The following is a 15,395-nucleotide window of genomic DNA, read 5'->3' as shown; positions in this document are numbered from 1 at the left end:
GTGAGACATGAAGGTATTTGACTCAACTCTACAAACAGGTTTTCTAGGTTCACGGTTTGAGTGGTTAGGGCCTTTTGGCCCAGGGCTAGAGTTAGGGTCTCTTCAGGGTTTGAGGGGTTAGGGCTTTTTGGCCCAGGGCTAGGGTTAGGGTCTCCTCAGGGTTTGAGGGGTTATGGCTTTTTGGCCCAGGGTTAGGGTTAGAGTCTCCTCATGGTTTGAGGAGTTAGGGTCTTTTGGCCCAGGGCTAGGGTTAGGGTCTCCTCACGGTTTGAGTGGTTAGGGTCTTTTGGCCCAGGGCTAGGGTTAGGNCATACTTTTCAGTTGGCCAACATTTCTATAAATCCTTTGTTTTTATTGGTCTTCAGTAATATTCTAATTTTCTGATATGTTGAATTTGAGATTTTCATTTGTTGTCATTTGTAATCATCAAAATTAAACAAAATAAACATTTGAAATATATGAGTTTGTATGTAATGTATGAATATAATATACAAGTTTCACTTTTTAAATGTAATTACTGAAATCAATCTACTTTTTCATGATATTCTAATTTTATGACCAGCACCTGTACAGGTGATGCTTTTTAAATAACATTTTTTATACTGTTATCATTCAAAACAATCCCAATATGAATGTTTATTCATGCTAATCCAACATAAAGACCAACAAATTAGCAAATTTCAGTAAAACACTAGCTCACATTAATTTAAGAGAGAGGGCTGCTCTGAACCAGTGATGGAATGGTTGTCCACAGATTCAGTTTATTTATATAGCACCAATTCACAACAAAAGTCCTCCCAAAGCACTACACAGCAAGAATAACAAGTCCAAATTCAGTTAAAAACAAATATAGATTCAAATTTAATTTCAATGCAAATATAATATAAAACATGCACATTATGTAAAAGTTATCTTTCAAAGAAAGCCAGATTCTTGTCAGATCTTCCCTTTGTCACAATCTCCCACTCTGAGCAACACAGCAAGAATCCTCAGCAGAACCAGGCTTAGGATGAGCAGCCATCTGCCTCAACCATCTGGGGGTCTAGAGGACAGAAGAGAGACACAGACAAATACAGTAGCAAATGGTCCAGGTGTAGTTTCTATGGGAAGACAAGCAGAGGACACAAAGTTAATGACAACAAAAATTGCCCATATAAACATGGAGAGAGTAAAGACAGCAGCAGAGTGAGGAAATGTGGCCAGTTTGCATAACTAAGGAATAGCTCAGGAAACCCAAGATAACCCTAACTATAGGATTTATTGAAAAGGAAAGTCTTACGCCTGGTAGACAAGAGTAAAAAAGACTAGACAAGGCGTTAACCTCACAGACAGACACTGGAAATTGGTTCCCCACAAGAGAGGAGCCTGATAGCTGAAAGCTCTACCTCCCATTCTGCTTTTACAAACTCTAGGAACCACAGGTAAACCTGCAGTCTGAGAGTGAAGTGCTCTGTTAGGAAAATATGGGACAATAAGATATTTAATATAAGATAGAGCTTGGCTGTTGAGAGCTTTATACATTAGAAGTAAGATTTGGAGAAATATGATCTCTCTAATTATTACCAGAACTCTGGCAGCATCATTAATTAACTGAATTAATTAATTGAATTTAATCAACTGAAGACTTTTTAGAGACATCCTGATAATAAAGAATTGCAATAGTCCATCTTTGATGTGATAGATGCAGTGTTTTTAATAAAGTAGCATTGAAAAATATATTTCTAAAAAGACTGTTTCTGGCCTAATGATACATTACATGACTGGCTCTAGTAAATATAAACATAACCCAGTGTGTAAAATTTTGTAGATATGTATTTTAAAGAATATAAATATACATTTCCTGTATACATTGTTATTATTTAAATGTGTTTCTTCAGTGGAAAGTCACACCTAATCTTCAAAGAAGCACTGACCCCATTTGATTTATAAACTGATGTCAACAGGTTTTTTTTCTTTCTCAGTTGCTCCTGAGTCTTTGCTCGCAGCATACCAACTCAGAACCCTTTGTCTCTTCTAGAAGTCACTCTGCACTCATTGACGCCATCCAAATTTCCTCAACAACATCTCAGTACCGTTGTCAGACTGTAATGATAAATGATCAACCCATCATAATGTCTTAATAACCCATGCTGCTTGGAAAACAATTGTTTTCCTGTGGCTTTAAATTGAGAGGTTGTTGGGTTTGTTCATACACATTTTGATTGCCTGGTTTCCAGGCGTGATAGACGGGTGCACTAAGAACTCCCCTGAATCCAAAAGCCTGACCTAGTCTCTAAGAATCCGTTCACGCAGGGGTCACTTGTCATTAGAAGCGTAAAGGAAGTGCCCTGCATAAGAACCATGGCCACCCAAAGTGGCTGGCAAGAACTCGGTGTGCTTTTCAAGCAGAGTCATGTCTCCCCACACAACTTTATCAGAAGGTGAATTTTTAAGAATGAAATCCAACAATGTGTGCAGGTACAGAGCCGCTTCAGACGCTCTAATGTTCCCATTGGTAAAAGAGATCAGATTAAGTCCACAAAATAACTTTTATCAACCACTGCCAGACGAATCGGAAGCAGAAAACCTTTGTCTTCCTCACTGTTGACATAATGGTTACAGGTCATTCTACTTAATCATTATTCTACTGACTTTAAAACAAAAAAGATGCTACACAGTGGATCCTGAGGCATCAGAAAGCCGTTCCAGTTGTTGTTAAAATGAGAAACTAATTGCTGTATGTTCAGGATTGTGCAAACAGAGTAAAAGAGAAATTAAGAGTGTATCTCCAAGTAAAAAAAGAAAAATTGCAAGTGGATGGAAAAAGTTGTGTTACATGCAGAGAAGGAAGAAACAACTTGGATAAGTTATAAAGAGGACAGAAATAGAAAAAACAGAATAAAAACAAAAGACCTAGTCTTCCTTAAAGGAAGGCATGTCACCTGTCGCCTTTCATGTTTGTGAGTTTTAAACTACAATCATCTTGTGGCAGCTTTAGTTCTTTAGGTCAAATCTAAAAAATATTGTTATACATAATTACATGCACTCTAATTTATTGTGAAGCTTTGCTCAATCTGTAAGCACCCAAAGTATTGAATATTGAGTACTTGAATTGGTTTGACTCCAAAAGTTATTCAGTTGTAAATGAACATCCAATAATGAATTCAATTAATTTTTCTCTCAAAATTCTACACACAATTGCCCATAATGACAAAGTAAAAAAGAATTGATTGAATGTTTGAAAAACAATAAAAATGTATAAATTTAACATTTGCCATGACATTCAGAAATGAGCCTATGTGCATCCTGTTTCCACTGATCATCCTTCAGACGTTTCTGCCATTTGTAAAGTCATCAGATTGGTCATGATTTGGAAAGGCATTCACCTGCCTATTTAAAGCCCCATATTAACAATGTATGTCAGAGCACAAACCAAGTCTTGTAGTCCAAAGAACTGCCTGCAGACCTTGACGACAAGACTGTATTGAGGCACAGCTCTGGGGAAGAATACAGAAAGATTTCTGCTGCATTGAAGGCCCCAATGAGCACAGTAGCCTACGTCTTCAGTAAATGTAAGAAGTTTGGAACCACTAGGACTTCCAGAGTTGGCTGTTCAGCCAATCTGAGTGATTGGGGTAGAAGGGTCTTAGGCAGGGAGGTGACCAAGATAGTAATTCTGACACAATTTCCATGTTCATCTGTAGAGAAAGGAGAACCTTCCAGAAGGAAAATCATTTCTGCAGAACTCTACCATACAGGCCTGAAAATAATTAAATTAAATTAAATCTGTTCACTGAAACTGGAGAGTGATAAGGATGGTTGGAGTGACAAAGATGGATAAGATTAGGAAAGAGGTCATCAGATACAGGTTGAATGACTAGGAGATAAAGTTAGAGAGGCCAGACTGAGATTGGACATGTGCAGAGGAGGGCCAGTGGTTATATTGGTAGAAGGATGTTAGAGACGCAGCTGCCGTGGAAAAAGACAAAGAGGAGATATATGGATGCAGTTAGAGAGGACATGGAGGTAGTTGGAGTGAGGACAGAGGGCACAGAAGACCTCCTGTTACATCAGTTAGGGGTGCTGTATACAAAGCAAGTTTAATGATGTTTATCTCTGTGTACAAAGGCTCTGCAAAACCTGAAACTCTTCTAAAAGATAAACAGGCTCAATGTGTTCACATAAACTTACTATTTTGTGCATCATTTGATGTTTCTTCCACACAAAATACATTAACAGGCCGCATAAAGGCACAGGAAAAACTGACCACACTAAAATTTAGTCCTGAAGAATGCTGCAGAAAATTGTCATGCAAATCACCTGCTGTTTAAGTCATGACAAAAAGCTTTTAAACTTTTAACTCTACTCTCATTCAGCTGGATGCAGAAAAAAAAACTAAGAGTGTAAGCATGTGGATGCTATTTGGAGCATTATTCTACAAGAGAAAGAGAAAATTCTTCTGGAAATGTATATTTGGTGTAATTGTTTAAAATTGAGTTCACTCGAAGAATAAAACTGAACTGACTGATAAAAAAACAAAATCAAAATCGCAGCCAAATCTGCCATCCGGCACGCTGGGATTCCAAACCTCAGCCAAGTGTATAAACTTCTATCTGAACAGAGACAAGCCCCCACATCTTCATATCAACAGCAATTTGTTTGAGCAATTCAGCGAGACGCCCCAAGAACATTTAAACATGGGTCACTTCACTGAGAAAGCCTTAGACCGCATTGATGCACAATTTTAACTTACAACAAAAAGAAACTGTGAGGGAAAGTGAGGAGAAAAGAAACTAGGGGAAATGCACAACAAAAGAGCCCGCTGCAAAAAATCCCAAACCCAGGTTCAACAAACTAACTGCGGCCAATCTGCTGCAACCATTTAGCCCTCGTCTCTTTCATCCTCATGTGACAATTAGTCTGGAGTCCATCAAAAGGTGTTGTGACAATACCAGATAAGTAGCATCAGTAAAAGTTAGAGATAATTTAGCTACAATCATAAACACACACACATACTGAACACACACATACTGTGACCCTGGCCAAGAGTCCAACAGTCTTCTATGCTTGGCAGGAGACGAGAGTTGAGCAACGACCAACCAGGCCACCCAGTAGTGAGTGCGACTTGTTAGCAATGCAGTCAACAGAGCTGAGGGGGGTGGGAGGATATTGCTATGCTGAATTTTAAAACTGATAGATTCTGAGATACTTTAATGAATCAGCCTCACGTGATCTTCAAGTCCAGAATTAAAGCAGAGATTTTTGATATTAGCTGGTTTCTCTAAATGTTTTGCAAGTAGAAAATGAAACAAGCTTACCTGCATAATGTCTTGAGAATGTGGGTACATTTTAGTTTTCTGCTGGTTTGGAATTGTTAGGATTAGGTTTGACAAGAGAGGCAAAAATGTGTCCTTGTTTTTTAAGCTAATGACAAGGGAAAAGTTCAGATAAAAACCATATATACGTATGCTCAAAAGTTAAAGTTTAAAGTCACCCTTCATTGTCCCTTTTCCTTCAAATGAATCGAACATTCTTGAAATTTTTTAAGTAGTTCGAGTAATCGTTTTCCAGGCTTTTTAAGAGTTCATCCACCCATTTTTTTACCTGCTTTTACGTGCGGGGTCGTGGGGAGATGGTGCCTATCTCTGGAGGTCACTGGGCATAAGGCGGGGTACACCCCAGTCACCAGTCCATCACAGAGCCACACAGAGACAAATCAGACTTTAAAAGTTTTTCTTTGGACATATATTTTTAGTCCTCACTTTCATTAAAGAAATGGGATTTAAATTATTTGTTTTGTTATCCTGTGATCTCACTGATCCAGCAGGTGCTGGAACAGGCGGGCTCAGATAGACTGTTATGGATCAGCTGTTATTGTCATGTGCTTGCCTGTATTGGATTGAACAAAGTCTTCTTAATATTCGGTATGTTTTGAAAAAGAGGAATCTACTACAACTACTCAGAAATGTGTTCACACTCCTATAAATATCACAGCCAAAAGGATGATAACAGCATGAAGTGAGCCTCTGTCAAAACAAGGGAAGTTTTAGGTTGTGTTTATCCTACGGTTTACAGGATCTGAGATTAAAAAAAGAATTCACACAAGAGTGATATAAAACGAGCAAGTCAAGTCAACGTTTTCATGAAGATATAAGGTTGCAAATTTTATGTGCTCCACTTTAGTGGTTCCCAGACTGTTCAACCTACGAAATAAAAGCTACTCAGACGTGTGACCCAAACTGTTTTATTGCTGATAAACCATTCAACAAAGAGCCATGTCAACAATTATTTTTTAGCTATTTAGGACAACTGCTTCTTTTTCTTTAGGATCAAATATGCTATTGATTTCTGTAGATTTTCTCAAAAGCCCCTGTTTGATGTTTCATGACCCCCTGTGATGTCTTGACCCCAGCTTTGATAACCACTGTTATAGTCATGATTCTTCTTCAGGTTTGGCTCAGTTTGTTTAGAAGTTTTGCTATTCTGTTGTTCATTAAACATAAAAATGACAAAAAAAAGGCATCAGTGGCATCTTGTTGGCATAAAAAAAATCACCCCTGTGAAGTTGTTTTGTAATTGTAATTTTGGTAATGCACATTAATCAAAAGCACCACAAACAGACAACAAGCTGCCACCACAGAATCATTTTCATCATATTCACTAACTTAATAAGCATCAAGGCAATCAGTTTATGCCTGCAGAGTTTTCATGGGTGATAGGCCGTATTAAACCAGATGTGTTATAAATTCAGCCCTCCTCAGTTTTATGTGTCTCCAAGCTCACCTGCCATACAACCCCTGAGTGCAATGGACCATGGGTAATGAAGACAAACTGAAGATATCAAACAGTTAATGGCAGCTGGTGGTCTCTTTCTGCTCTGCTTTTCATTTTCATCCATCACCCTCCTTTTCTCCAGCTCCATCTTACCTCGAGATGAAATGCTCCCTGGTTCTTTCTCTGATTTTGTCATTTCACTTATCACTGCCTGACATCTCAGTATTGACAGAGTGAACAGGGGAATGGAGCAATTATACCTGCGACGTTTAGAGGTGAAACAGTAATCACAGACCTGTCCATCTGCTGTCATTGGAGAGTTGAGTTTGATTATGCATCTGTGTGAGAGAGATGGAGAAAAAGAGCACGATGGCTGACTTTGTGTGTGTGTGTGTTAATGTTGACACATTATGTGTCTAATTTTAGGAGAGAAATAAGAACTAAGATTCTCAAGAGAAATATTTTACACCAAACCATTTCACAACTTTGTCTGTCATCAAAGCTCCAAAGGGTTTTTCATTTGAACAAACTAATTAGAAATTTATTCAAAGAATAAAGTTAATATTCTATCATGTACAATTCACTAAAATGTTTTATTTGAAAAGTAAAAGTAGCAAAAAATGCTGAAAACTTGACATACAGTAGAGAATCAACAGAAAGATGACGCATCTCAGAACTTTAGCTGAGTTTTTATTGGATTTATTTCTATTTCTTAAACACATGCCCTTCAGACACTGTTCATCTGCTATAAATAGTTTTGACCAGACATTTCTTATTTTCTCCTGAAAATATGCACTTCACAAAATGCTGTCATGGTCAGGTACACTACATTATCAATCAGTACCACTTTTTTTAAAAAGTATGGTTCTTTGGAAGTGAAATGAAAAGAAATAAATAGTAGTTTAAAACAATTGCACAACACTGTATAATAGTATCAAAATAATAAAGGGAGCTAAACAAAACTAAATCAAACCACAGAGATACTATTTATTATTAATTAGAGGATTTCATTTTTCCATATTCAATATGGATTTTTTTTTATTTTTCCATAATTTTCCTTGTACCACAAATAACTGTTATCCTTAACAGCTTCTTCCAACTTGTTTGAACAATCCAATGTGGGGCCACCCTTTTTTGTTGTTTTGATTTATTGCTGTTCAGGTATGATTAAAACATCTGAGAAAGCAGGTGTAACATTGGGCCAGAGACGACCCCTACTGGTCAGAATATTGTACTACAGCCCACCCACATCCTGTCCATTTACCTGTGATACTATTTATTCTTCTCAAGTAGCTCTTAGTCCTGCAGGATGTGAAAACAATCAGCATAGATTTATTTATGTACAAGTTTGAAGCTACAATTTGAATTTGAAAACAAAGTATTTCAAATTTATTTTCCTAGTTTTAACCATTTAAATCTATTCAGGGGTGAATTTGCAGAAAATTTACAGCCCCTTTTGGGTGATACAAAGTCAACCAATAACATAGCTGTTAGTGTAATGAAAGCAAAGTGTGTGTGTGTGTTTTCCCATGTCAATCCCAAAGTCTCATTCTCCCAACAGGAACCATAGTCTCCTCTTATCCCATTATAACAATTGCCAACACTGGCATTCAAACACGTGCATGTGTGTACATATGGTGTGTGTGTGCACATGCAACCACACGTACACATATAGAGACAAATTCACACAAAGATACCAATCTGTACATGCACTCATGAGAAAAAAAAAACGTAATTTCAAAATCCACTCTTGTGAAAAAAAAAGTGAAAGAAGAAGAAGAAGAAGGAGAAGAAGAAGGAGAGCCCCCAAACCTCCACCAGTGTTGGCTGATTGTAAAGGACTGTCAGTTACCGCAGCTTTCTATTAGGCCAAAGGGAAGCAGCAGGATTCAACTTGGGGCCCAATAAAGGGCTATTCTTCCAGGAAATCGGACCTCGCACATGGACCTGAATGCACCGTGTCGCTAATCTTCTGAGCTGTGGGAGCCCACTCTATATTCACAGGCTGTGTCACCGCAGCAGGCACAGCCACGCATGCTGATGCTGCTGCACTCGCTGCCAGATTACGTTTACCACACAGGGTTAATGATGGGGTACAGAAACCAGCAGAGATATCAGACTACTGGTTTAAGGGGTCACATAAGAAAAGAACAACCTTATTTTAGAGATCTGTCATTTTATTGAAAAGCTCAAAATGTTTTTATGAAAAGATGTTGTAGTTCAGTTTGATATCAATTTAAGGGAACAGTTTCAGTTAATTATTCATAATCAGCAGATGCAGTAAGTCAGCTGGACCTGCAAAATAAGAAGCATCAAGTTTGAGATGTTAGCAAGAAATGCAAATTTTTTTGTTTTGTTTGTTTGATTATTTTTGGAGAAAACTGAACTTCCGACCTTTCTGATGAGCCTCTAAAGAGCTCCTAAGAAAGTCATAGATTTGTAAAGTTTTGGGGTCTTATTATCTTTGGTCACCAACTTGGCCATAGCTGTTGACAGCATAAAATCTGGGAAAGCATTCCAATGAAGCAGTTTAGTTTCAGGTTCCATTAAGTCAAGCATCTTCATAATAAATGTTGACAACCACTAAAAACCAAAGTGAATAATGTTTTTTCCATAATACTAGAATGTTTGTCTAAAAGTGAAAGATACAAAACTGGATCATGAATAGCTTTGTTTTATAATTTCATTAAATTTATGATGAGTCAAACTGCAAGGATACTTTATGGAAACTAATTTTCTAATGTCCAAATTATTTCTGAAAAACTGCTGCCCTCTAATGGACACACAACAACATAACCATCTTCCGTGACCATTCTGCAAGAGGTCGATTAGTAAAAAATAAATAAATAGTGACTGTTTAGAGTTACCAGTTAACCTAGCATGCATGTTTTCTGTGAGAGGAAACCAGAATACCAGATAAAACCTATGCTTGCATGTGAAGAACATATGAAGTCCACACAAAAAGGCTGCAGCAGAACCAACATCAACCAAAAATATATATACATATATTTTAATGTAGGGGTTCTTTTTTTCAAATAGCTGCATCTGGAGGAAGAATTCTGCCTCCAGACTTACTGTATTTGCATAATGCAAACTTGCATACAAAGAAAATCTAAGTGGGCAAGAAAACTCCATTAGTTTACTTAAAGGCAGCAGGATAGTTTCAATCTGTTTGGCAGGGAAGAGACAAAGAAGAGGAGAATAATTAGGATGGACTTTAAGAGGACCAAGAATACCACTGTTTCTTTCCTGTTACCTTGGGTTGTCCTGCTGTTGCCTCTTTTTAAGGACATTTAAAAAGTTTTTTTCCAGTTAATTAATAATAAAGGAAGAACAGAAGAACAAAGTGAACGAAAAAGCAGAACAAAATCAGAACAGGACATGTCACACGGGGTCAGGACACACCATGCTGGGTCATGCTGCTCTTGTAAATTTATTCAATGATTTTCCTTTTTTTATTATGATTATTATGGTTTCACTAGTACCCCTGTCAGGAGCGTGATAAATGGGACAGTCAAGCAGCAAGAGTCACAGTTCATCATCATCATTGTCATTATCGCCACCATTTGATAATCCTTCAGAGGAATCATAATCATCATTTTCAGCATCATTTGACTTTTCTCCAAGCTAAAAATAATTTACATCACATTGGGTTTATTTTCTTTTTTTTTACTGATGTTTAAAACCACAAACATTCCAGCAGCACACTCTAGAATTAAAATGGGTAACAATCAGAAAAGCATGACTTTTTGCATAGTATTAAATGAACAAAGACATTGAGTTCTTTATTTACAATTATTGTATAGATAAAAAAAATATCATAAAAACAAGATGAACACTTAACTCACTTACCCATAAATGGCTAAGTATGCCAAAATAAAAAGCTATGTGTTGGCATTTCTCTTTTTCTTTGTTCCACAAACTGCATGCTGCTAAATACAGTACATCGAGGCAGGTGAGAGTATATTGCAAAAAGTATCATTGATATCATCATCATCATCATCATCGATGTCATCAATAACATAATGACAGGATGGTACAACACGTGTCATGATTGGGATGTAATCACGATGTTTTTATGTTTCTGACAGGAGCGATGATTGTTTACATACAGCCACAGAGCCGTGTCGACAGTGTGAGTCTTTGTAAAGTCAGTAAAAGGAGCTCCTATTTTCACTTCAGCCCATGTTGGACCTTCAGTGCACTATTTACAAAAAAAAAAAAGAAAAAAAAAAAAAAAATTATCCCCGGTCTCATTGCATTCTCTTAAAGCTCAAAGTCCTCCAAGATGTAAAAGCGGTTTGAGAGAGTCAGCTGAAGTCTTTTTTTATTTGTTCATATTTTTCAACTGAAAATGCTATAGTTACGTTTATTGTTTCATTCATTGTATTTTGTCGTTGTTGTTGTTTTCACAGACAAATAAACAAACTGTCAAATCATTTAATCAAATATACAAACTGTTTGTCAAATGAACAAACCGTCAAGTTAAAACAGCAGAAAGATAACAAAATAAATGAACAGCTTCCAGAGGTGAACATCAGAACCCAAACTCTTCTTCTCCCGACTTAAATAAAACAGATCTGAATCAGATGGTTACAGTTTTGACGTGCCTGAGCTGACTCATAAAGCTGAGCAATGACAGAGGAGGAGGATATAAAAAAGGAAAAAAAAAAATAAGGTAGAACTGCTTGGATAAATAATTGCTTATAGTCTCTAATAAATAGGATTTCTTTTTTCAAGTTGCATAATGAGCCTACTGTATCACATCATGCTTGCCACTGACTTTGATTAGTTAGAGTAATAGTAGAGGCTAGTTAGGCGGCCTTGTCCCTCTGAGTGCAATAAGATGAGTTAAATGTGCCTTCTGCATGTAACTTCATTCTGGTAATGTCTGATTGGTCAAAGTACAATAAATAGTTTACAACTAGTGAGTACAGTTGAGATGCTAGAGTACTGTATATTCTGTGACGGCAGGAAGACAAGCTTGGTTAAAACACACAAAAGCACATCTAGAGTTACACCACAGAAATTTTCATTCATAACCAGATAGTGCAGAAAATCTTTTTTTTATGTATATATATAGAAAAAAAGTCAAAGCAACATTCCATTTTTGTTGTAATTTGTTTTGGTGTTTTTTTTTCTATTGTTTTTTTTATATAGATGTTAAAAATGCCAACAGCTTAGTGGGGCTGCATGTACCTAGATGAAAACAAATAAATTTAAAACAAAATGATAATTAAAAAGAAAATACTAACACAAAATATTGCAAGTTTTAAATAAAACATGTCTGCTTTTCTTGTGGTACAGTAAGCCAAATAGAACTTTGCAAATTCTGAATACAGCTGCAGCCTTTGAATGGTCACGTGTATCTTTAAAACATCAAGTCCCTAGAACAAGCAGGTTTACCTACAGGACAGTTCACTAAATCAAGCCTCGATCTTCAGTAAATCAATCAATAAATATCAACCTTTTACTCAAGCACTGACCCCGGGTCGGTGCTGAAGCAAAGCAAAAACAAAAAAGAAACAGTTATAAAAAAAAGTATTGGAAAAAAGAATCAAATGTCCTCCTCTGTCACAAAAAGGAGGCATCCGTTAAGAAAATAAACAAAGGCAAGCCGCTCTTATTTGATCCCAACAATCATTTCGAGTAATACTAAGATTTCACATGTACTGTACTATGCATCTCTTTGTATTTTGGTTTCTTTTTGTTGTTAGTCCTCTAAAAATATCTACATTGTTTAACAATATAACAGGCAATTTCCAGCACGTGTTATTTTTTTCTCTGTAATAATAAGTCAACACAAATCTGAGCTCCGACTTTACCCTCCTCCTTTTAAAAACCAGGAAATTTATCTCTACGAGGTTGTAAACAATTACATTCTGTTTAAGACATAAATAAGTCAAAGTAACTTGAGCCATTAAAGCAGAAACAAGGCAACATGCCAACAAACAAAGATAAACTCTCTCTAAATATATTTTTTATGAATTTATATGTATAGAATATATCCCATAAATGCTATCTTTGCTATTTTTATTTTGCATTCCTCTTTTTCAACAGGTGCAAAACTACTGTGCAAGTTCGGCCCTACCTCCTCCATACGTGCTTCTGTTTATGGGTGATATAATTCTTTAGAGTCCAGTACATGTTCATGCCACACAGAAGAGGGAACTTTGCAGGCCAGGAACTCAGAGAAGCTGTTTGTTTTTAATTTGCAGTCCGCTGTGAGGCCCAGCCCGTCAGAACCAAATGACTTCCATAAAATAAAACTTTTTTTTTGTTTGTTTTTAAATAAACTCGGGTAATGTACATTCATGCAGGAGCAATAAGAATAATAGCAAGAATAATCAGAATCAGAGTTAGAATAATAACAACAGTTTTCAATTTAAATTAAACTATTACTGTATCTGTATTAACAATATTATTACTGAAGAAAAGGAGTTTCAGGAGAGCAGAAAGTCTGTTTTGTGGTCTACACTCCTCAGTGGTCTCCCTCCTCATTGGTCTCCTCCGGGTGTCATTGCAGACACAGTTCATCCAAGTGCAGTCAGCTGCACGCTCTTCATGCTAACCAGTACCAGCGTCGAGTCTTACACGCCATCAAGGCTGCCACCATACACATGCAACCACAAAAGCAGGATGGCTGTGTAGGTTTTGTGGCTTTATTGAGCTTTGTAGATTGTATGATAGTTTTTTTTTCTTTTAATCTTGCCATATCACTAAGAATTGCTCCATTTATTTTTAAAAGAGAGGAACGTTTTATGGACTACAGGAATAAATGAACATTTGTTCCACGGGACCTGACCTGCCTCAGGGGTAAATGGTGCTTCAGGGGGTTGAAAGGTGAGAACTGGGTGGTAAGGTGTACAGGAGCTGTTACAGGTCTGGACAAGCTGGAAGAGGTGTCCCTGGACCGCAGGAGAACGACTTCAGAGGTTAGAGCTGAGTTTAGCATTGGGGTTAGAGGCTGGTCTCCAAGCTGTGCAGAGGACTGGCGGGGCTGGAGGAAGCAGCGGATTTACTGATGTCGATTGTGAGGTTGATGCCACTGTCGATGGCGTTGTTATTCTTGTTAGGAGACGAAGGCTGACTGGAGTACTTCCTCCTCCTCCGGGCAGAATCATCGTCCGTGTCGTCAATGAGGGGGATGCTAGGCGTGGAGTCGTCTATCTTAAACTCAGGGTGGGTCATGAAGTTGTGTATGGATGTTCTGGAGTCTGGTTTTTCAAGGCCTTCATAAAGGGAGCTACGGAATGCATTCACAACTCGGATCTGTTGTGAAAAACAGATAAAAAAAGACAACAAAATCATGAGAGGTTGTATAAGATATTAACTGAACTGGTTGTAGGGAACCTTGGAATGAGAGAGAAGAAGGAAGGGACAAAGAAGAGGAAAACAATCCTCTAGTTTGAAGATAGAGGTGGAGAAAACAAGTGAAGAAACAAGAGAAAAGGCAACTGCAGCCTGTGTTCTGCTTGCACAAGATGACTACAGGTCACAAGTCACTCAATTTTGGCGTGCACTAAGGAAAACTGTGAGGAACGTAATCATAAAGAACACAAGAAAATCATACATTTCAAGAAAAACCAAAGCAACATAAACGCTCGTTGTAAGTATACGCTTTAGTCCAATGTGCTGTATACCTAGAAACAAGCCACATTAATAAATGAAATGCTTACAGAAAAAATTAAAGGACAATATCACATGCAATTTTGAAGAAATCTGGTGGACGAGGTCAGTAAGAAAGAAGAAGGTTAGATCTGAGCGATCCAATGAGGCGGTTTAAAAACTTCTGGGGATACCAGAGCACTGTCTGGGACAATATCCACACAGACTCTGAATGAACACACAAACACACAAATGGAGCACAAAGTGGGAGAAGCATGGTCCAAAATGGAGTGAGTCAAGTCTGCATGAGGTTTGCTCAACACAAGCATTGCAGTGTAAACAAAACTCACACCAATAAAACACATCCCCAAAGAAAGAGTGTCAGAAAAGAAAAGAATAAAAGAAAAATGGAGGCATTTAGACAACAGGCAAACACAGCAGATAAAACAGAATGAACACACAAGAGGTAAAAACAAACTACATGCACAGTAACAAACTGGACACTGGCGCAAGAACAGCTAACACAAAACAGAAGGAGATGAATGATAAAAAGAAGTTTTATTGTCAGAGCTCTGACGGTTAAAGGTCGTTTCAACTCCATGCACGTCTAAGTAAACACTCAAGTATAAGTCCCAAACAAATGTGAGGCTTTAACAAATCTAAACAAGTTCTTGACTTTCTTTAAATAGTGAGTAATGTCAGGGTGTTGTAATCCAAACCATAAACCATGTCAGCATTCTAAAAAATCAATATTCTATGTATCTATTTTCTTTTTTTCTTGATTTTTTAATTCTATTTTATAATTGGCTAAGCCATCAAGCAACCAAAAAAGTAAAAACAGGTAAAAATGATCTCAGAGAGGCTGAAACTATCAAGTTAATGCAGAGTGAACAGGCTGAATAGACAGTCCAAAATAACATTTCTAAAAGCACAAATCCAAAGATTTTGATCCTTTTGCCGTATACACAATAAGATCTTTAAAAATTCAGAACCCAAGAAACTCACTAAACACGGAGACAAGACTGAAAATCAAT

At 37.2% G+C, this 15,395-nt stretch overlaps 1 protein-coding gene across 15 annotated transcripts in view; it reads right to left on the bottom strand.

The window, feature by feature from the left end:
* Positions 1-11,882: 11,882 nt before the first annotated feature.
* Positions 11,883-15,395, bottom strand: part of atp2b2 (ATPase plasma membrane Ca2+ transporting 2) — an 88,907-nt gene continuing 85,394 nt past the window's right edge. For 7 of the 15 annotated variants that reach the window (XM_017408693.3, XM_017408695.2, XM_017408692.3 and 4 more), the window contains one exon: positions 13,714-14,025. In XM_017408693.3, the coding sequence (XP_017264182.1) occupies positions 13,714-14,025 (312 nt within the window). Of the gene's footprint in view, positions 14,026-15,395 lie in introns of all 15 variants that reach the window. The other 8 variants (XM_037975319.1, XM_017408696.3, XM_017408699.3 and 5 more) reach the window with 6 other exon arrangements.

The sequence above is a fragment of the Kryptolebias marmoratus genome, linkage group LG4 (genome assembly GCF_001649575.2).
Source record: "Kryptolebias marmoratus isolate JLee-2015 linkage group LG4, ASM164957v2, whole genome shotgun sequence".
Classification (NCBI taxonomy): domain Eukaryota; kingdom Metazoa; phylum Chordata; class Actinopteri; order Cyprinodontiformes; family Rivulidae; genus Kryptolebias; species Kryptolebias marmoratus.
Note: the sequence above shows the minus strand (reverse complement) of the source record. Positions and strands in the feature narration are given on the sequence as shown.